The sequence below is a fragment of the Trachurus trachurus genome (genome assembly GCF_905171665.1).
Source record: "Trachurus trachurus genome assembly, chromosome: 9".
NCBI classification, from domain to species: domain Eukaryota; kingdom Metazoa; phylum Chordata; class Actinopteri; order Carangiformes; family Carangidae; genus Trachurus; species Trachurus trachurus.
The window spans coordinates 11,151,212-11,174,815 of NC_139895.1; the positions used below are offsets into that span (position 1 = coordinate 11,151,212).

The following is a 23,604-nucleotide window of genomic DNA, read 5'->3' on the forward strand; positions in this document are numbered from 1 at the left end:
TTGGTAAGTCGATGCTATCCGCAGATTTAGGGATTTACTTGTAGGTCGGTGCAGGCTAATTTTTTTTTTTTTTTACTTTTTCACAGGAGAAAGAGTCACAGTCATCTGTCCTATTCTGAGGGCTTTTCTTAGTTAGACTGATGGGATCTCTCTTTGTCTGCAATCCTTTTCATTTCTACATAAAACCCATTTTTGTGATGTTTGTTCGATGTTCTTTAAAACTGAGGCTTTTTTAACAAAGGGGGCTATTGTTTACTCTTTTTCTCTTCACTCCAGTTAGAGCCGGTAGATTTCTTTTATTTCTTTTTCCCCACGCATAGTTTCTTTCCTTTCTTCTTTTCTGCTCCTTTTTTGTTCTTCCTTCTTTCATATGATTATTGTTTTAGTTTAGACTTATTTTTATCTAACTTTGTTTCCTGTTGATTTCTTTTGACTTTAGTTGAGTTCCAGCTTTTCTTTCGAGGTTAACCGCATGCTTCAAAAGATTTTGCATGATGTCTTTATCTTTCAAAGTTTTCTGTCCCGACAAAAAAAAAAAAGACATTTCTTCTCTGTGTTTTCAAGGGAATATTTGCCTTTGTGCTAGAGTATTCACAGTGCATCAGAAAACAGGTAGCAGGTTGGATTTGTCAACACACGTTTGGTTTTAAGCTGCAGCCTCTTCTGTCTGTTTGCAGATTTTGTCGTCCAAACCTGGAAGCGAGCTCTCGCACGGAAAAGGTTCGCAGCATTTATCGAGGCAGACCGACGGTCCGCACGATTACGACTCTGGGAATGACACGTCGTCGCCGCCGTCGAGCAAAACCGGGGTTTCTCGGGCGAGCGTCGCGGCCACCGACGTCGACAAAAACAACAAGAGGAGCCGCTGTCGACGTCTGGCGTCCGTGGAGAAGCTCAAGTTCGCCGACAGAGACAACGCCTCCGATTCAGGAAACTCTGTCACCAGCTACGCGTCCTTATGCAAAGCCTACGGCGAGGAGAGTCTGCCTGCCACTCTGTTCAGCGCCAACAGCAAGAGGTAACGTTGTGTTCATGATGAATAATCCATCTGAAACGAAACGCTTCCACGGGAAAATTGCAGACTGTTTATCTCGTGTCTCCACGCTCTGTTTCCTCTTTTGAAATAAATATTGAATAAATATTCATCGTACGACCCAGGATGCAGCAGGTCGGGCTTCACTCATCACTCTGAGCAGCAAAGCATCTGAAAAATACTGTTGTTTTTTTTCCCTTTTCATTTTGCAGGGAGCAGATAACCTTGGGGTGTCGGGTGGAGGTCGTGAGGCCTTCAAAGACCTCCGGCTGCTCTCACAGGAGGAGGAAGTCGTCTCGGAGGCGACTGAAGGAGCGGGCGTCCAGCAGCCGGAGCAGGAGCCGGTCGTCAGGGAGCTCCAGATACTCGGCACGCTACTCCAGAAGCCCGTCGATGTCTTCATACAGGTCCGTTCATGTAAATGTACTAGATAGAGCTTCTCCAGGCATCACGAGCATCCACCACAAGGATCTGAGAGGAGTTTGCACGTTCTCTCCAGGTTCTCCATCCTCATGCACATGCACACGAAGGCCTCGTTGTCCACACGGGAACGGAGCTTCACCCAAAGCCATCTTTTTCTTGTTCGTTTTGAAAAAGTTTCCCATAAACACAACATTGTGAGAAATATCTGCGTGCACATGGAGCAACTGAAAACGTCTGAAAACGCTGTAACGCTGCCACACATGAACACCAGAAACAGAGAAGACAGAAAGCTTCCCCGCTGTATTCAAACTCCAAACTCTAAAAGTGGATTAAATGTTCACTGGGAGTTTTGTCAGTGTAAATATAACAATCAATAATGATTTAACGGGCGCAATCAAGCCACAGTGGCCGACAGTAATCAGTTGTTGACGTTGTTACGTTACGTCTATAGACTGTAACTGTGTACCGGTGTGGCTCAGGTTACAGGTCAGAGCAGTTTATCATTATCATCGTTTCACAAAAGATCTCAAAATATCATTTGCATCCCCCCAAAATGACGTTGGGGGATGTCTGTCTCAGAATCTGGTTTTATTCATGTTCCCCTCAGGATGAATTGAAATAACCTGGTATAATCAGGCAAAACTCTCCCACACACACACACACACACACACACACACACACACTGATGCCACAGCCAGGGGCAATTTGGATTCACTATCTTGCCCAAGGACTCCTGGACACCTGGAGTCAGAGATCGACCTCCTGAGTCTCAGTCGCTCCGGTTCAGCTCCGTGGTTTAACTGAAAAAAACTAATCACGTTCCCATCAGGCCCAGGTGTAGTTTCTGTTCAGTGCTAATACGCAGATTTTGACCTGTTAACACCTTTAATGCTTAACATAGTGAACTTTATTTTATACCTGCTAAACACCAGCTCGTCAGCACAGATAGATAGAGATAGATGATGGATGTGGAGGACTGTGCGGCTTCACAAGCAAAAAGAAAATCATTTATTTTCACTATAATTCATAAATAATAAAATGTGTGACTATGCTGATCATAAGGTTTCAACTGTTCCTGTAAGAAAATATCTAAAAGCAAAAAAAAAATCCTGTCTCTCCAGTCCAGTCTGTTCAAACTGGGAAGCTGAATAAAACAAACTGTGCAACATTTTCTTGAACTCTAACTCCTGCGTACACGGAGCTTGATGTTCTTGTCTCTTGTTTCCAGCTCGTACTCGCGCTCTCCGAGTTACTCAGCCGACCCGAGGCGACGAGGCAGCGTGGCCAGCCTGAGCTCCAGAGGAAGTTACTCCAGATACAGCGACGACAGGTGAGCTGTGTGTTTCCTCCTCAGCGCTGTGTGAACAACACATGCATACGTGGTGGTATGATGCAAAGGTTTGGGGACCTCTGGTCAAAATATCTGTTTACATTTTCAAAATGACAGCAAAGGTATGTGCACCCTGCATAGTTAGTAGCCCCCCCTATGGAAACTATAAGAGAGTGTAAATACTAAATATCTTGTCTGATACCTTGGTCAAAGTTATCTGAGAGCTCAGGTCTCCTGGGTTTCCTGTTCTTTTGCAGGCTGCTGCTTTGTTTCCCTTTTCATTCTAAAATTGTAAAAAAAAATAATAATAATAATAATAATAATAATAATACACTGATATTGCAAAAGAGTGTTTCAAGTTTAACTTTATGCCTTTTGGAGATCATTTCATCTTCCACTTGCTGAACTGTTCACATTAACAGACATATTGAGCGGGGGTGTGTAGCGCCACATTATGTAATAACGTTGCATCGCGTTATGTAATGATGTAATAAATGTTCAACTCATGATGTAATAACACCACATTTCGTAATAAGTTGTTACATATTGCATCAGTTATTACAAAATGCAGGTGTTGCACTTTTTCTATGAAGAAAAAGTAATAATTTGGTGCATTATGTAACAACTTATTACAAAATGTGGCAAAGTTTATTACATATCATGTTCAAGAATTCATTACAAAATGTCGCAGATTATTACAAAATGCGTCGTTATTACATCATGAGGTGAAAATATATTACATTATTACATAATACAACATTATAACCAACATTATAATCATAATAATATGATGCTGCAGGAGGCCCAGACTTTTGCATGAAGCCACTGTATTTACATCATCAGTGCTCACATTAAGACCCTATACCTGATGTGCGCACAGACCACGGGACAGGAAGAGAACCTCCAGCTCCAGAGAGACGGCCGTGAAACACGCTCATAAGGTCAGCGGGAAGAGACGGAGACGTAAATCCTACTCTCCTATGAAGAAGAGGAGGAGAGACTCTCCCAGCCATCTGGAAGCACGCCGGATCACAAGGTACCGCTTTTCCCCCAGTCTGGTTATTTTTAACTACAATATACGTTTTTATGCCTAAAGGCAGAAAAAAGAAATGCCATCGCCAGTCCCACCTCACACCTCCTCACTTGGACGAGTCCCCAGCCTGAAATCTTCCCCTCGCGTTGATGAGCTGTGTAGAGAACTGGCGTTTAGCCCGAGGATGAGATAATCGTCAGCTTTAAAGTCACCACAGGTGCTAAACAAGCAGATGGCGAATGCAGGCATTTGGAAATGTAAAAAACAACAACAACAACAACAGCAGTCTGTTATAAAGACGGCTTTTCCTTTACTTAACACGTTGTTTTGTTATTGCGCCACCCGTCTGTTATTACTTCAGCTGTTCTTACTACAGCTGCAGTGATCAATATTGATACTTTCATTAGTGTCTTTAAGCCGAATGTTTTGGTTTCATGGCTGCATCGTATATTTGATGTTCTTCATTGTTGTTCTTAGTCGTTATCATCTTTTCTGTGTCTCCCCTTTATGTACAAATTGAAACAAAAATGATTTTTGCGATAAGATAAAAGCAGCAGTGCAAGTGTTGATAAATAGTCAATAAATGGGAAGAGTTGTTTTCGATGCAAATACAGAGACTGCTTGCTGAAAAACTGCCCCCAATGGGAACACGCATCAGCGGTTTTGCATGAATTTACCTCGAAAACAACTCTGTATGGTAACGTTCTGTTATTATCTCATAGCGTGGTGAATGTGCAGCTCACAACTTGTCCACCAGAGCGTTGTGAAGTTGTTGGATTGTGTATTTGATGAGTTTGATGAGGGAAACCAAGAAATCCCATTAGCCTCCGTAGCGTAGCTCTGAGCAGCTCACGGCTCTGCGCCACCGTTCTAAAAATAGCTTGCACTGACTATTAAAGGTAACGAAGCTACTGCTATGACTATAGGGATTATGGCAATGGGCCAATTTGCCAAAATGTTGAACTATCCCTTCAATATCACTCATAGAAATCTTGATTATTGTGGCTTTTTTCTCCGCAGTGCCAGGAAGCGACCCATCCCGTACTTCAGACCCAGTCCTTCCTCCAGCAGCCGCTCCACCAGCGTTTCCTCCTGGAGCAGCCTCTTCACCCGCAGCCGCAGCCGCAGCCCGATCCACAGCATCAGCCGGAGCCGGAGTCGCAGTCGGAGTCGGAGCCGCAGTCGGAGTCGCAGCCGGAGCCACAGCTACTCGTCGTCCTACAGGAGCTACAGCCGCAGCTCATCCTGGAACTCAATCTTTGGGACCCGCAGTCGCAGCCGGAGCCGCAGTTCGTTGCACAAACGAAACAAAACCAGGCATTAAAGTTTCCCAGAGCACATTGAAGTGAGCGAGGACACCGGATGTTGGAGCAATCGACTGTGCGTGCGTGTTTTCCTCCATGCTCCACTTTGACACTTCAGTGGAAATGTCCCAGCAGGAGGCGGGGGACACACGCGACCACGGTTTGTCGTGACGCGGTCTCACTGGCTTGTTCCCCCACACAGAGAGACCGACTGGAGACTGAATGTCTTTTCTGTTTGTTGGGTTTGTTCTTGTACTGCATCCTCTCGCATCAGCACTCACTCACCACGACCTGCGACTGTTCATCTCTTTGGATATTTTACACAGACACTCACTCTCCCTCCATCAGCTCTCTGCACGTCCCCTTAAATTATTCTTTTAAATTATAAAACTCGTTATTTATTTATTTTTTTAATTGATGCTTCTTTTAAAAATGCTACAAATTGAGGTGTAAGTTAAAGGTTTAAATTGCTTGGATCCACACATGATGGATGTTTTTTTTTTTTTCTTGCACCAGTTAAATGGTCAACAAACGAGAGGCCAAATTCAACAAGACATCAAACATTTACCATCCTGTCAGCGATCTGTGTCCCAGATTAGTGAGGAAAACATCTGAGCCCGAGCGTGATCCAGACGTTTACAAATGGCTTCCGAGGGGGGGGCCGTCGTCATCGTTATCAGGAAAAATAAGGAAGAAGAAGAAGAAGAAAAGGTCTCAGCGCTCTGATCTCCGCACTTCACAGAGGTGAAGAACAAAAAAAAAGAAAAAACACCTTTTCCTCTGAAAAATGAAACGGAGAGGGGGCGGCACGACGGCGAGCAAAACTGCCTGTCAGCTCAAATGTCAAATTAATTTATCTTCTGATCAAGTGGAAAACAATTGAAATGTCAGTCCATGTAATATCACAGAGAGAAATCACAACACTGCACAGGGACAGAGCAGGAGGAGGAGGAGGAGGAGGAGGAGGTTTCTTTTGACAAAATATTCATGGAGTCAGAGGTTTTTTAATTATTATTTCTCCACAAACACAACATAGAACGAATGAGTGATCTGCCGTTAAAGGTAAAGACAACTCCAAAGCTTAAATTAACTTCTCGGCCTGTTGTTACGCTTCACTCTGCGTTTTCTCTCTCTCTCCCACTGTTGATAATAAGCCTGAACTCATGACTCTCAGTTTTTACTTGAATAATGTTTTCCTGCGACAACACTGGAACCAAACACATACATCAACTCTGTTACATCACGACGGATATAAGGCCAAGTTTTGAATCCACGAATAGCAGCATACATATTTATTACTTATTTAATATTTATTGCTTTGTTGTCCCTCTCAGTAGTGGTCAATCTTTCTATGCAACACTGTCAGTTTATGGTTATTATGACACTGCTGTAATTTATTTTTTTGGGGGGGGTTTGTTTATTGTGAATTATTTCTTCTTCTGGTTGTGGCTCCTCGCTCACACATAGAAACCTCACAGAGTAGAAGCATCTGTGTTCAAAGACGGTGGAAGAGCAGCAGGAAAGATGTTTCCTGTCCGACCTCCTGTCTTTACTGCTGTATGTTTTTAAGTTTGACATTTTGTGGAGAAAAAAATACGTTTGTTTGCTTCTTTCACACAGTCAGAGGAGAAAATCGACACCACTCATGTTTGTGTTTGCTCAGTACGAAGCTACAAAGAGTAGCCTGTTAGCTTAGCTTAGCATAAAGTTTGGAAACAAGTGCTCCCACTCACACACTGTATATGAATCAAATATAAATATTATCCACTATTTAATTCGCAATGAAACTATCACAAAGCAAAACCAAAATGTAGCGTACAGGATATGCATTGCAGCCGGTTTCGCTAACAAGCTAGTTGCTAACGTTAGCCAGGCTCAAGGTTAGCCAGGCTCAATCAGCCCGTACTTGAAAATAAAAAGCTCTGTCCTGAATTTAATCAACACAAAAGGCAATTTTTTCCCCGAAAATGTTCACACATTTAATGTCCTCAAATACAGACAATTAATCTATTAGGCTAACTTTTCTGTGACCCTCAATATTTATGTAGCCTAATTCTGGGGCTTAAAGCAGAAGTAAGCGATCCGGTCGTTTTGGCTAACTTCCTGTCAGCCGATGGAGTTAGCAGTCCCCGCCCTCGTCCCTACGTCACCACATTCACGCGCATCCCTTGGCTGCACACACAGAGAGGACCGCCCCTTTATGCCGTTCTCTCTCCTCATTGGATAAAGGTTGTAGGATACAAGGAAAGTTTTCTCCTCGGCTTACAGCAGAGCAGAGTGACTGACGGACCCGTGTTTCAGACCAAACACTCTATATAAGTGATTGCTGTCGGAAGATATAACTATTTAAGACTTATATAAACACAAACATTCCACTTACTTCTGCTTTAAGCACAATAAGGGGTTCATCGGCATCTTGGATTCCCTCCCTTATTTCTTCATAAAAGGTGGCAACTTTAAAGGGGAACTATCCGAGTCTGATCGCTTTTCATCTGTTTTGACAACCCTCTTTCTGTGAGGAAATTTTCTAGTTTAACCATCACAATTACTCCAAAGCTGTTTAATTAAGGTAAAAATGTTGCATTGTTAAGGAAAAAAATCCCGCACAGTTCCCCTTTAACATCAGCTGCTGCATTTTACAACCTGTTGGTACTGTACTGTAGATCCTGCATACAGTAGTGCTCCTAAAATGTCTCACCAGTGCAGAGTGACTCGTCTCCCCGTTTTAAAAAGATTATTAGGCTATTAAAACTTAAGTGTCCCTTAGGATCATATTCAGAAAACAGAACAGTAAGAACTGACAGAAATAGACACATGACACATTAAAGGCGCATTAGGATTACACATCTCATCCTGTAAGATGGCATGAATGTTGATGCAGATGTTTTGGTGTTTGTTCATGTAACAGACAGTAAATTATGAATCACCAGCATGTCGTTGTGTTAAAATGTGAGTGAGTGAATCGGACACTCTGAACGCAACTCAATGCAAATCTGTTAATTACTTTAAATCAACAAGTTGTTGTTTTGGAGACCTTTTGCTGAGCTGAATCATCCAGCAGCTGCTCATGGGTCTAACTCATCGATCTTCTCGTTTGTCTGACTCCACAAAAACAAACTCATTTTCCCCTCAAAATGTCAAACTGCTCCTTAGAAGTTGATTTCCACCGGCTGCTTCGACTCCACAGAGTTTTTTTGAACCTGCAAAAGTTTGAATCTTGCCTTTCCGCATAATAATTAAGAGTTATATTTCTCAATCACTTCAAATCCATCATCCTGTATGTGTGTGCGACCGCTCGGGGGGAGTGGGGGGTAAGGGGGGGCTGACTGACTTGACTGACTGCTCTCTATGCACTCAATACTCTGCAGCTTATTTCCCTGAATGTCAACTAACTAAATTGGACGAACGAGGGAAATACGACGCCGGGAGAAGGAACGAACTCTTCTTGGCTCTCGAGTCGTTCATAAACTACGAACTGATGACGACTCGCTGTCAGCCGGTGTTGACGAGGTGCTGGTGGATGATTTGTGCAGTCGTGTTGATAATCTTTCCACACCCCCACCCCCCAAACAACACCTACACACCCAACACTACCACCACTTCACAATGTAAAGTTTACATCAGTTCTTGTGCAAAACTATTTTAAATATGTAATTACCTGTGGTGGCGATATGAATCTGTACGGACTCTGCAACAAGATGTGACTCGGTCGGGACTCGTTTGTTGGATGTTAAAGTGTCAGTATGGAGAATAATAATAGCCTAATAATGATAATAATATGGATTACAGTATATTTGATGATGATGATGAACGGTGGCCAGTTTGGCGTCAATCAGTGGACTCTTGATGTCTTTGTGTATAAAAATCCCTCTGATCATGTCTTTTGTTTTATTGTTTTTTTTAAATAAATCCAATAACAAGCTCATATAGCAATAGTGCTCCAGTGTTAAAACTCACTTCTTTTTTTATTTTTACAGAAACGTTATTTTTCATACCATCATCGCATTTGATCTGGTGTCAGTGTGAATGAATGACTGAATGAATGAACTCCACGTTGTAATAAGATTTCACCCAGGAATTGAATTGAATTGTCCTCCACCTCCACCTCCACCTCCTCCTCCTCTTTCACTGCTTGTTCAGAATAAACTCTGTATAAAAGAAAGAAAATAATGTTCTGAATAAAAGAAGAAGAAGGGGGGAAAAAAAGAAAAGGAAACGCCACCGCAGTCTTTTGTTTTGAGTCTTGGATAAATTAGATCAAAGCTCATCTTCATCATCGTCTTCTCCGTGTTTTATCTGGACTGTGACATCAGCGCGTTGGACACGAAGCTCCGCTGCGTTATCTTCTATTAAAAAGCCGGTGAGTCACAGAGGAGGAGGAAGGGGAAGGGGAGGGGGCTGAGGCCTGTGTGACTGACATGTGGACGGTAACTTAACTTGGTAAAAGGGGGAGGCAGCTGCTGCGTCTACACTGTAAAAAAAAAAAAAATTAACAAACAAACCAAACCGAATTAGCTTTTTTTTAAAATCCAGATTCAAACCTTTTAAAATGTTTTGATCTAGATTCACATCTGGATGGTTCAAATAGACTAGAAGTGTTTCTGCAGTCCAGATGTGGAGCTCTAGTGTCATTTAGAAGTGAAGTAGGTGTTTTATGTGGAGTTTTTCTTTTTTCTTTTTTACAGTGTGGACGCTCCAGATCCTCCCAGCACTTTCCCGTCACTCCGCCTGTGTGTGTGTGTGTGTGTGTGTGTGTGTGTGTGTGTGTGTGTGTGTGTGTGTGTGTGTGTGTGTGTGTGTGTGTGTGTGTGTGTGTGTGTGTGTGTGTGTGTGTCTGGGAAACCGGGGTCCAGTATAAAACCCGCCGCCAGGAGGAATGAGACCCAGTTCACTTTAAAAGGCTTCAGAGGAAAGTTGATGTCAACAACAGTTTGGGAGTTTGTCGCTGTCGTCGGATCAGACAGGTGACTGATTGCGTAACGTAACATAACGGTGATGCGCGTGATCCAAGAGAAGAGATAAAGTTTGATCTAACGGGAAGTTTTTGATTTAACAAAAAAAAAAGAAAAAAGTTGGAGAAAGAAAGAGAGAGAGAGAGATAAAAGTAAAGTTTGAAGGTTGTTTTGGTAGCAACAGCTGGACTTTGTGAGCTCTTAGTCGCGGACATGGCGGAGGGAGACTTCTACACGATGGGAAGCCGGCAGCGGTTTCCCCGGGACCCGTTTGGAGAGTCGCCGTTCCGGGACCAGTCTCCGTTCCGGGACCAGATCGCGTCCCGGTTCATGGAGGACGAGTTCGGGATGCCGCTGCCTCCTTTCCCCGACGACCTGGCGATGGACTGGCCGGGCTGGGCTCGCCCCGGCCGCCTCAGCACGCGCCTCAGCACCTCGCCCTTCAGCAGCGGCGCCGGCGGTTTACGCTCCGGTTTCCCCGCCGCCGCCGGTGCGCGCCAGTCCGCCGGTGGTGGTGGTGGAGGAGGAGGAGGAGGAGGCCCCGCGACCATCTACACCAGCCGGTACGGGGGGGAGCCGTCCTCCCGGGGCTCCCCCACCGGCAGCACCGGCGGCGTCTGCAGCACCGGGGGCGAGCCCTGGAAGGTGTGCGTGAACGTGCACAGCTTCAAACCGGAGGAGTTAAACGTGAAAACGAGAGACGGGTTCGTGGAGGTGTCAGGTGAGTGAGTGTCACGGAGGTTTAGGCTACCTGTCTGTGACCCCTGGAGGTCAAAGTGAACCAATCACATGAGAAACTGTCGTAAAACAAACACCTGCTGTCACCAGTGCGTTTAAAACACTGAGGTCATGACCTTTCAGAGACTTGACTTTGTTTAAATACTTATATTTTTTATTTAGGGCATCATGAAATATTATTTTATAGATGAAATTGTTGAAAATATACAGTTTAACAAACCAAAATCTATCCAGGTAAAAGGTCACAGGAAATAAAAGTGAATATTTAAAGGCGAAAGAACATTTAAATCAAGTTTTATAACTTTTTATTTGTGGCTGTGGTCAAACCTTTCTCAGGATGACCTCAGTATCTCAATATATCCCACAACACATCATATTATTCTTATGAAATGTTAAATGTTCAATCAAATAGTCACATTTAGACAAAGTGTCCTCAACAGGACAACAAAACAGCAGCTCAGTAGGAAACTATCTGAGGATCCTCACACTCATCTGGCCAGGAAACATCGTCCGTGCATGTGTGTGTGTGTGTCAGTGTGTGTGTGTGTGTTTGGCAGCAGGTTTTCGAGGCGTGTACAGTAAAAGAAAAAAGGCCCAGGACTCGGTCGGTGTCAGCGGTGATGATGAGTCTGGATTTGGACGATGGAGGAGGAGGGGTGGGGAACTGGACAGTCCGGACTCGTACGTTGGCAGGCCGATCCTCAAGCTTAGACACCTGTTTCAGATTCCTGGAGAATCATTCCCTCGGTCGCCCATGAGCTCGATTTAGATTCAAGGCAGAGGGCCCGTGACAACAGTCTCTGTTTACAATAAGACAAGCGGCGGCGGCCATTAAACCCAGGAGGGAATGTTCTGGAAATAGGAAGCTCGCTCTGACCTCCAACGCCACCGGTGCTGCACAGTTTTCATGTCTCACGTTCGAGCTCAGTCACTTATCGTGGGACCCAAAAGTTGTCGTGGTTTTGCTTCCTCAAGTCAGGACGAAGTTGAATTCCAGGGATGCCCGAAGGGGGGAGGGGGCACAGGGGACAGCGGCCCCCTACCACCGCCCCCACTGCTGCTGCTGCTGCTGCACTCTGAGTTTTTTATAAGCACGTCGCTGCGTTGGTATGCCAGTGGGATGATTCAGTCTGCAGCGCCATGTTGGGCCTCGCCTCGCCGACCCCTTGTTCTAAAAGTGTGACAGGGAGTTGAGTGTGATACCAGCCTGTCGTTTCATGTTGTTTCATGTCGGAGGGAAGAATTAACAAAACTTTAACAAGGAAGCGTCAGGCGGCCTCCCATGATGTACGACGACGACGACGGTGCAGCTCAACAATGATTATGTGTCTGTCACACACTCACTCAGATGGATTAACACGGTTAGAGGCTCAAAGTATCACTGGTTAAACACAGAGTTAAAGACAGGTTCACTTTGGTGTGAAGCTGCTCCTTTAAAGGATAGTTCAACATTTTGGCAACAATTGGCCCATTGCCATAATCCCTATAGTCATAGCAGTAGGTTCGTTACCTTTAATTGTCGGTGCAAGCTGTTTCTGGAACGGTGGAGCAGAGCCGTGAGCTGCTCAGAGCTACTCTACGGAGGCTCATGGGATTTCTTGGTTTCCCCTCATCAAACTCATCAAATACACAATCCAACAACTCCAAAACGCTCTGGTGGACAAGTTGTGACCTGCACATTCACCACGCTATGAGATAGTAACAGAACGTTACGAGTTGTTTTCAAGGCAAAATACAGAGACTGCTTGCAGAGAAACTGCCCCCGACGGGAACGCGCATCAGCGGTTTTGCATGAATTTAGCTGCAACTTTTTGAGGAAATATGTCAGAACAAACCATAAATGAAGCATGTTGATGCTGCAGAGTCCCAGATGTGAAGGAAACCACTGTTTTGTTTTGTTTTTCCGGGTAAAACTAAATTGCATATCTGCCAAAATTGCATATCGTTCTTCACATAATAAGAATGATATCCTCTGTAATGATAATAATAATTATATATTTATTATTAAATAAGACTTTCAGACCATAAAACAGCATCAGCAGCAATGAAATATAAAATAATCAGATGTATATAATGGGGTCTTGACCCACTTCTGCCTGGAGACTGTGTTTCTACTTCTGCTCAGTACTTAGTCATCAGGAGACTGACAGAGTCTCACAACTGGAGTCGTCCATCTTTGACCACATTCTCCCACATGTGTTGAAATGACAGAACAATTTAACCTCGTTCAGACCGCAGCACATCCGATTTTTTGGCAAATCTGAACAGGATCCGATCTCACTGACTGACGTCCACATTACACATTCCACAGTAACAAGCTAGTACGCCCACAAACAATTAAACAAAACAGATGACGGGGAACTGTGTGTGTGCTGCAATCGCCGCTGGAATGATATGACGGTGGAACGGGCCGTTTGACTCGTGATGCCTGGCTGTGTCGCACTGTGAGTGACACAAAAACGCTTCCACATCCTATTTGAGCAACGACACCGTTCGCTCTGAATCGGATCTCTACAAATCCAATCAGAATCGCATTGGAAACCACCTCCGTATGCAGTTTGAATCTGTTTCGGGAAATTTTTTTTTATCTTATGTGGTTTTTGGCTGTTCAGACTAGATACAGTCTGGATATGACACAAATCACATTTGGAGTGGCAGTGTAAACAAGGGCCTTTGAGTTTATGATCTGATCTCCTCCACTGACACGACGCTTGATCACATCACAGTGGGTTGAAGCTCAGCACACACACACAGGAGCTGTAGGAGACGTGAAGTTCCTCTGGTTAAGGATTTAGTAACCTGGGGCAGCTCCTAACTCCCCTCCTCCTCCTCCTCCTCCTCCTCCTCCTCCTCCTCCTCCTCCTCCATCAGGACGGGCCGCCATCTGCTGCGTCTCCTCCCAGATCATCCAGCATTACACAGAGCATCTGGAATTTGGCATCTCTGTCGTAAGAGAGACGCGAAAACAAACAAAAAGAGAAACCAGGGGAGAGGCAGAGGGAGAGGGAGAGGGAGAAGGAGAGGCAGAGGGTGAGGAGAGGAGAGGAGAGGGAGAGGGAGAAGGAGAGGGGGAGAGGGGCGTCATCTTGTTGGACCGAACCTCTGTTGTTGTTCATGAAGTTACTCAGGAGGGAGCGTGTTTGACGTCTGAGGCCGTGACGAAGGTTTTTCTGAGCTTCTCTGGTGGAGTCCAGCTCTTTCGACAGGTTGGGGGGGGGGGGGGGGGGGGGGGGGGTGTCACCGTGGGGGTATAAGGTAGCACAGAGTGGGGGCTTTTTTGGGGGGTTGAGGGGTGAGGCAGGCCACGCTGCTGCTGCTGTTGGTGGTGGTGGCAGCCGGGGCGTTGACATTTAGCAGCTGCTGGCGAAGCCGAGAGATGGAACGGCCATAAACAGAGAAACAGAGCTCGGGGGAGTAGGTGGAGGGGGGAGGGGGAGGGGGGTGGGGGGTTTCCAGGGTCGAGCTGTAAGCCCCCCATCCCACCCTACACACACACACACACACATATGAAACGTCAGACCACCGTCCATGTTTGGAAGCAACCAAAGGGACTGAGTGGGTGTTTCATCATTTCAACTTGTCCGTTAGTAAAAACATTAGTGGAGCCGAGAACTGTTTCAGTCGTCACGGTTACGTCAACACATTTTTTCCATGTATACCCCCCCCCCCCCCCACCACTAGAGCTGAGTAGTAATATAAAAATATAAATATATATAATGACTGATGTGTCCATTTATAAACCATGACCTCAACAAACTGTTGCACAATGTTGAAGTTGAAGTCGTGTCAGGTCGCTGATGTGATGACGTCATTTTGATTTTAATTTCTGTTGTTTTTTTGTTTTTTTCCAAACAGGGAAACATGAAGAGAAACAGGAAGAAGGAGGAATCGTGACAAAGAATTTCACAAAGAAGATACAGTGAGTGTCATTTCTGTTCGTCACAGCTTCTTCTTTTACTTCTTCTATGGACATAACTGTAACTGTATTTTCATTCATCTCAGAGTCCTGGTTCAGACGTTTATTGCTGCAGTGTTGAAATAAACTCTTGCACATAAAATACGTGGAGAGCTGTGGTTCCCAAAATGTAAGAAAAGGGAAAATTCATTTTTAAAACTAATCTCTGATCTCTATTTCTTTTACCTGCAGTATTTCACCTTTTCAAACTTATGAAAATTATTCAGATAAAACAGTGTGAGGAGAGAAATCCAGTGACAACCACCCTCTTATAGAAAGGCCTAAAATAAAAGAAAACTGCACTGTATTAATGAATGTGTTATCACATGCCAGAACATAATGTCAAATACCAGTATCACATTATAATGTAAAACGTTTATTGTTCTAACAACTTGTTTTTCACATTGTAACAATATATTCAACATACAAAATCATCACACTTGTTATTTATGATGATTTTTAGTTTAGTATTTGTAAAAACATGAAACATTTCATGTAACACCATGAAAATGACATTTTGTTTTCATGTTTTTACAATATAAATCATTATATTGTCATAACATAAGAAGTTTGTGTGTCGAAATAACATGAAATTATGTTGTGATCACATTAAAAAACAGCACTATATGCTTCCATACAGTATAAATACTGTTAAATACCTCTCTGATTATCTACATGTAGTTTTAAAGCCACTATATGTACAATGTGAAAAGCTCTGACCTGATTGGTTTGATATTTAAACATCACCTCCTCCTCCTCCTCAATCTGACACCTGCTGAAAGAAACAAACACACTGAGTTTGACTGATTCTTCTTCAAACACCACAAAACCTCAGCAAACACGAGGGTTAAAAAGACGTTTTATAAAACAGCGTATGAATCCTTCCTGTTCACACTGAACTGAGATAAAAAGCAGCAATTATTTATTATTCAGCAGTGACTGACGGCTCAAATGTAAATATAAATCTATCAGGATGTAAAAGTCTGATGAGTCCTGGTCCAGATCTCGTACTTTAAAAATAGTTTTTTGAACAGCTGCTGCAGAACTCGTATCAGCTCTGAGTGGACAAACAACCCAACAATCACGACCTGTCAGCTACGACCAGTCGCCTCGGACACAGAACAACACCGTCCTTACACACACTGTGGTGACGCTGAGCTCCGGTGTGTGTGTGTGTGTGTGTGTGTGTGTGTGTGTGTGTTGATGTGGTTCTGGAAATGTGTTTCCATTTCCACGATTTCCACGATTCCATTTATTTTAATTGGGCGGCAGGAAGACTTCAAACTGCAGCGCTAATCACTGGTGCAGATCGTCGTCGTCGTCTTCGTCCTGCAGCCGCGTCACCGCTAATTTCCTGCTGGCTAATTGGTTGGTGAGCAGTTGTGCAACCCTCCACCTCACCCCCCCACCCCCTCGCTGCCCATATCATAGTCCCTTTAATTGGGAAGCTTTCAGATCAGGCCGGTCCTCTTCAGCAGAGCAAAACCTGAAACCAGTGACAGCCTGAGTGTATAAGAGGGAGGAGGGGGAGGGGGAGGAGGGGGTCATATATAAATAACTGGCCTCAATACACAAATCCACACTGACCATATGAAAGTGAGAGCAACACAGGGAGGTGGTGGAGTCTCCTCTGCAGGGTTAGTGGGGCAGAGCTTTCATTTTTATTTTTTGCAGCAGGAAACTTTATTTTTACATCACTAATTAATGTTTTAACAACATAACTAAACGTCAGTCACACTTTTCGACGAGTTGCGTGAACATGTATTCCAGGCAAATCCAACCTGTGGCTATAGTTTCCTAATATTTTAGGCCTAAAAAGAATGAATCTGAAGATTTTCTTTTTCATGTCTCCTGTTATGTAGTTTGTCCCTGCATCGTCACAGCAGCGTATAATGGGAGCGGATGGATCTTAGGCTGTTTAGGCTGTTTACATCCCACAAAACCACAATTTTTTTCACAGACAGTGTCAGATGGTTTCAAACATACACTGAGGGATTTGTTTATTTAAAAAAAGCCGACATGTTTGTAAACGGAGCTGTAATAAAAAGTCTCCCGTTTGTTTTATCAACAAAGCAATATCAACTTGGAGGCACGACGTGACGGTAAATCTGGCTTTTGTTTATTCTACTTGTAAACATGTAAGTGCAGAAACTTGACTTTTGTGCAAGACTTCAGGGTCTCTCAACTAAACTCTAAACTATAGCCCCAGGTTGAATTTGCCTGGAATTGTCCTTTAAGGCAAAGACTCAAAAAAAGGTTAAAAAAAAAAAGAAAAAAAGAACTGAGAATTAATCAAAGAGCAATAAATCAGGATTTGATGAACTGTTCTTTTCACAATACATATATATTATTTTTATTTCTAAAAATATGTATAGATATGCTGCAATTATGTAACAATAGTAGCAACAACACATCTAATGAGATACAATAACACACAGCCTAATAATAATGTGTGCCTTGATTAATTAGTCAATCAACAAAAAAACTTAATTGACAATGATGATGACAACGTTTGCAGTGTGAGAATCAGTGGGATCTTATTCTCTCATACAATAATAAGACATTTGAAGCTATAATAAACATTTTTCACTATATTGTCACTAATATTTAATAAACTGTTTTAGATAATTGAGTAATTACTTGCTAGATTGATCAGTCATGAAAATAACAACTAACATCGGGTGTCAGATGTGAAGTATCGAAAGTTAACAGTGGAAAGTGTCGAGTGCAGATTGTGTAACATTGTCCTGACATTAAATTATTGATTATCACTGATACATTTTTAATGTTGCAGCTGGTGCAAGTTTAAATTTCTAACTATTTATTCATAATCTATTTTATTATGACATTTACATACGGTACACTGTGTATCTTAAACCCGTGTCTGCAAAGTGACCGAAGCTCTTAAAATACAGATGTTTACAGTTTAATGTTTCAGCATCAGCCCAGTAGATGATGATTGAGTGTGTAAATGATGTGAACAGTTACACAAGAGAGAAAAACTCTGCTCTGTTGAACTTTCTGAGCCAAAAACAAGAGAGAAATGTGTCATTTATTAACCAAATATGTTGCTGTTGAATCAGTCCTGAGGGTAAAGGTGGCTCCTTAACCTCAGGTCATGGAGCTGTAACAGCATGTACTCGGGGCAGCGAGGCCTGACAGGACTAGTGTGTGTCTGTGTCTGTGTGTGTGTACGTGTGTGTGTGTGTGTTGTTATTCAGGAATCTCATGTTCTGCTCCTCTTCTCCTGAGACATAATGATATCACTCAGTCAGTCAGTCCACATGTGCACTGTGTCTGGGTGTGTGTGTGAGAAGGAGCATACGAGTCGTGTATGTTTTACCACACTGCACACTCTCTCCATCATCACACACACACACACACACACACACACACACACACACACACACACACACACACACACACACTGGTCCTGTCAGGCCTCACTGTCCCGTCTCACCATCTCTGTGGGGGGAAAACACATTGGACAGTGTTTTGGCAGCTGTACAAAATCAATGTCTGAGATAAAATGTGCACTTGCCTGAGGTAAATAAACTCCCCGAGCTGCACAGATAAGGTTTTTCTGTCCGAGTCCCACGTAATGGGCCGACTGAGTGATTTGACTTTTGTCAGAAGCAGCGACTTCGTGAGGCGGAGATACTGAGACGTGTCCAGACAGTTTGTGTGTTCAGTATATTTTACAGTGTTTATTGTGTGTACGTAGGTCAGAGTTCAGCTCGCTCATGACTCAGTGTGTGTGACGGTTCATTCATGGTTCCAAGAGGATCCATCCTGATGGTTTTTACATCCAGTAACAGTTTAACAGTTTTGGTTTTCAGCAAAGTGTCTCAACAGTCAGTGGATGGTTTGTCATGAAATTCAATGCTGCTGATGCTGCAGCATGTTTATGTTTTTTATGACGTGTAATGAAAAAGAAATGACAGACAAGGAATAATAAATAGACTTGAAAAAATACAGAAAACAAAAATGAAAATCATAGCGGTCAGGTAGAAAATAATAATAATAATCATTATAATTATAATTAACGCCATGAAATAGATTAGGAACCGACTAATGAAAGTGTATAAAAGGTACCAGTGAGACTTTTGACTTGTGATCACACTACACTACTAAACCTAAACTACACTGAGCTAATGTAAGCTAATTCAGACTAAATGTTTATGGGAGTCTTCTTTTAGCTCATTTTGTTTCTTCAAATTGAAATGAGTATTTTCATCAGCATAAGTAGAAAACAAAAAGGTCAAGACTGATGAGGTTGTTTGCTGAGGTGTAAAATGTAGTGTCTTTGCTGTTTACATCTAGCTTCTCTGACCTTTTTCTGTTTCTATCTGATTCTTTCTTTTGGAAACAAAAACAGTGATGAAAATGTGTAAATTAAGAGTGCAAAGAAATCTAAAGAAATAGATTCAGAACCACTAAATGCACAACCAGCAGGTCAAAGCTTAGTACATGTCTAGTACAATATCTCAAAGTTATGTTGCACATATGAGTTCTCGAAAGGCATTCGTGGTTCCCAGTGGATGAATCCCTCCCACTCCTGATTTGCATTGATATAAAACTGATTATATTTCTTGTTTTATTTTCATTTTTTTTTCTTAGTAAATAAAACTAGTGACCTCCCCATCAACCTCAGCTGTACAGTACTATGTGATTAGATTTAAGTAGCAGGCTAGCGTGCTAAACTGAAGAATATAGAGGAGTGATATCAGCATGTTTGCACTCTGTTGTAGATCTGCTGACACTGCTGTGCTGTAGACTCAGGGTCTTGTTAAAAAAAAAGAAATGGACTTTAGAAGTTGCTCTGTTTCTATAAAGCATGTCTGTTCACACAAGAACATTTTAATGAAGGTCTCATGGGTCTTTAAGCCCCTGCCTCCACCTCTGAGCTGAGCCCACTCCCACCCGACACATTTTCAGGGATGTAGCCTATATATACTTCCTGCAACTTATCTCTCTACACGTATTGTGTTGGTCTTCTTCTATATAAATTGGATTCACTATAATCCTACAGTTGGAGTCTGTATTTCAATTATTGTTGCACCTTTCTCTTTATTTATTTATTTTTTTGTAATTGGCTTTTCCCCCTCTCTGCCTCCTGATGAGTTGAGATGCTCCGTTTGAGTTTCCTGCCCCGGGTTTTTATGTTCTTGGACTCGGTCTGGAGGTTGTTGTAGTTGTTGTAGTTGTTGTTGGACCTTTAAAGCTCAGTGAGAGAGCGTATGTGACTGTATCTGACCACACAAACAGACCTGACTCGACCTCTCTCTCTGTGTGTGTCTGCGAGGTGAGGTCTTCCGTCCCCTCTGACTCGTATTTCTCAGTGGAGTGGAAACCAGTGGAGAGTCCTCTCTAATTAAATGGAGGGTAGACGCACACGGCCGCAGCCTGGTGTTTATATTAACTCCCAAAGACACTTGGCTGCTCGCACAGAAAAAACCCACAATATCCATATTTGGCCACGCTGTCTGACGAAGAGCAGAGTTCGCCTTCTGTGTGTGTATGAGCCTCCACAGCAGGACATTCATCAAGAAATGATTGAAATTAAGCTTGAAATTAACTTTATAATTAAATGCCAACCTGCTTGATCATTTAAAATCATAAAATGTCATTGTTCCTGCAGTGTGTGTTCTTACAAACTGCAGCTCTGCTTGATTTTATATATTTATATTTTTTCTGAGCCAATTATTCCCCTCTGCTCTGGAAAATACAACATTTTCAGCTTGAGAAATGTCAAAGAATGACAAGAGGAAAAAAAAGAAAACACAAAATTAGCTGTTGCCTGTACGACAGATGAGAGCAGCAGATTAGTAAAGTATATGTAGACAGACATCTGCATTCATTTGAATCCAACTCCCTCACACCTGGATCGACTGTGTGTGTGTGTGTTTTCTCTCTCCGCTCTGCTTTGTTGCAGAGCCGTCGGATTTTAAATGAAACACCCTGATGCCTCTCAGTTCATCTCCCGGGTGTGAGGTGTTTTTTTTTTTGTGTCAGAGCGCAGACTGCGAGCCAAGAAGGACAGTGTGAGCGTTTTTAATAACCGTCTCACATCCTGTGCCAACTCATCTCTTCTCTCCCTCTCCATCCGGCTGGAGGCTGTTTATGAGAATTGACAAAGTGTCAATAAAAAATAAAAAAATAAATTAAAAAATCTCAGCATTTAACTGTGTTTTTCTTTTTTTAAATGTCACAGGTTTTTTTTTATTTATTATGACCTCCGAGGAGGAACTTAACTGTTTCTCTAGGCTGTTTCTCCTCGCCGCTCTCCTGAGTTTGTTCCTCCCACTCGTGCTTTGAAACACACAGCAGCTTTCAGAGTAAACTCCTGACACTAAAACTTCTCTCCTCGTATAAAAGACGCCCTCCACTCGTTCTCACCTCCCCTTCTTCTCTTCTCTTCTCTTGTTTGTTTGTTTGTTTGTTTGTTTCCCATCAGGATCCCGATAGACGTGGACCCTCTGACAGTCTTCGCCTCCTTGTCTCCGGAGGGCGTCCTCATCATCGAAGCCCGGCAGACGCCTCCATATTATCTCTTCAGCAACGAGGGCTCCCAGAGCGGCGAGACACAGGAGATGGAGTCGCCCAGACCCCAAGAGATGCCCATGGCCTAAACCCCCACCCCACCCCACAACCCCCTCTGGCTAACGTGACAAAATCACCCTGCACAATCGATTACATGTTGTTACAAACCTGGAATTAAAATGTGTAAAATACACAAGGAGATGTTCAATCCCATTGTGCACGTTAAAGCTGCACCAGGCAAGACTTTAATGTAGAAAATATACATTTTTGTAATGTAGAGACTCGTCTTAAATGGAGATACCAAAGGTTTTTCACAAGTTTACCAGAATGCAATTCAAACTTTTCTAATTTTATCAATGTGTTTTGCCCATAAAGTATCATAAGATTGTTAAACAAAACATCTTCTTTGGTCATCTACGTGCAAAATTTGAAGTTTTTTAATCTTTAAATGACTGAACAACTTCAAATAGTTGATAAATTTGTTGTCTCTCATTTTCATATTCAGTTTAAACTGTTCTTCTTTTCCCATTGACTTCCTTTATTACTAAAAGATCGAACACCAGCTGGTTTGGTAAACGTGATTACGTCACCGGTGTTTCACCGATGTCGTGTCATGTTTTCTGGGTATTGAAGTTCAAAAACAAAGTCTTGTGCAGCTTTAACATTGTATGCAGGTGTATCCCGAGGTTACATCGAGTAAGAGCTATCAGGCCACTGATGGATTTTAGGTCATATCGTCGTATTCTTCTCAGTAACACAATATAACACAGTATCAGCTAAAGAATTACATTTATATTTGTAGCCTATTTATTTAGTGGAACAATCTATGCATCAAACTGATTGTATGTGATTAATTTGGGTTTTTTTTTTTAAGAAAAAAGAAGATGAATGTGCCTTTATTTACTCCAGTGCCTTGAATTCCTCCTCCAATTCTACTGTATCACTGTAAATCTCTTCTAGTTAATGAATGTCACTTAAACTGACAAGAAACGCAACGTTTTGTAACCTAGCAGAGGGTGAATTGTGTGCATTCATACTGTATTCTGCCCGAGAGTATTGTAAATATACCTTAATATGTTCAACTGAGGTGTTCCAGGTTGGGTTTTTTCTTTCTTTCTTTCTTTTTTTGCAATATGGTTTGAAATTTTCTTTTCTATTTGAGTCGTTCAGAAAGATTGCTGCATGATTGTTGGAGCGGACTTGGAGGCCGACTTGTTGTGCCAAAGACGTTTGTTTGATGCCTTCTTCTTTTCTGTTGATGTCTTTGTCTTTGGCTGATGCAATAAAAAAATAAAAGTCCAGCCAATCTCTCACTGTGTCGTAACATCTGTGTCTTTAAAAAAAAAAAAAAAAGATTCTTATTGAGAGCCGTGCCACTCGTGGGGGCCCGGTTCCAGGGATCCAGAGGAGCCTGTGGTGTTATTGTTGGATAACAGAAGGAACTGGGCAGCAGATTAACGGAGGGCTTAGTGCTGGGTGAGAGTGGCACTGTCTGCGCTCTGTTCTGGGCCGACCACAGTTTGGGCGGCGCTGCTGCCAGAGCTTTTGAATGCGAGTGCAAAAAAAACCAAACAAAAAAACATAAAATTGGTGCGCTTCCATTGCATGTTGTGTGATGCAAAATAATGAAATCACCTCTTGTGTGTTGGAATCATGAGGGACGATCGCTTTGAATCTATAAACTTTCCAAACTGGAAACAAAACCGTGGCGTCGACGAGAGGCCTCCTCCCCCTCCTCCGCCACCGCCACCGCCACCACAGTGTTTTGGGCTGTGCACAGTGTAATGGGCCAATCCACATAAACTGTTGTGTTTAATGCTATTAGATGATATGTGTGGACTTGCACTGCCATGGCAACAGCATGGCTGGAAATGGGCCATTTTCCTCCATTGGCAAGTTACTCATGTAGAAGTGACTAATGCACAGCTGTGCAAACGTATAGTATCTCATTAATGTCAAAACCCCTCAGCTGAAACACTATGATAGTTAATTACTTTTTAATCTCTCCACTCGTATTTACAGAGGTTAGTGTGGATGTGATGCTCATGAATGCGACGGTTTATTTCTATTCAGCTCAGGTGGAACTTGAGAGGAGATGAAAGCATGTATAGACATAATGACGCCAACACAATGCACATCATTTTCACATGCTATTGCTTTATTGGAGCTCCAAAAACAGCAGAGTTATATGGGTGTTATGTCTATTGACTAAAAAAAAAGCATCTGTAGACCCGATGCATGGAAAGCTAAGCAGGCTGTTTTGTCAATAATGTGGCGTGTGCAAGATCTTGGC

General features: G+C 42.8%; 2 protein-coding genes across 2 annotated transcripts in view; both read left to right on the plus strand.

Moving 5' to 3' along the window:
- srrm4 (serine/arginine repetitive matrix 4) overlaps nucleotides 1-5,143 on the plus strand; it is a gene marked incomplete at both ends in the record, with an annotated part of 75,928 nt that extends 70,785 nt beyond the window's left edge. The window contains 5 exons of the mRNA XM_083979858.1: nucleotides 678-1,018; nucleotides 1,246-1,440; nucleotides 2,685-2,786; nucleotides 3,667-3,822; nucleotides 4,840-5,143. Coding sequence (XP_083835984.1) covers nucleotides 678-1,018; nucleotides 1,246-1,440; nucleotides 2,685-2,786; nucleotides 3,667-3,822; nucleotides 4,840-5,143 — 1,098 coding nt within the window. The remainder of the gene's footprint in view (nucleotides 1-677; nucleotides 1,019-1,245; nucleotides 1,441-2,684; nucleotides 2,787-3,666; nucleotides 3,823-4,839) is intronic.
- Nucleotides 5,144-9,984: 4,841 nt separating this feature from the next.
- hspb8 (heat shock protein b8) lies at nucleotides 9,985-22,621 on the plus strand. Its single transcript, XM_083979181.1, has 3 exons — nucleotides 9,985-10,796; nucleotides 14,669-14,732; nucleotides 21,226-22,621. The coding sequence occupies exons 1-3, from the start codon at nucleotides 10,289-10,291 to the stop codon at nucleotides 21,398-21,400; spliced, it is 747 nt and encodes a 248-aa protein (XP_083835307.1). The 5' UTR covers nucleotides 9,985-10,288; the 3' UTR covers nucleotides 21,401-22,621.
- Nucleotides 22,622-23,604: the final 983 nt, after the last annotated feature.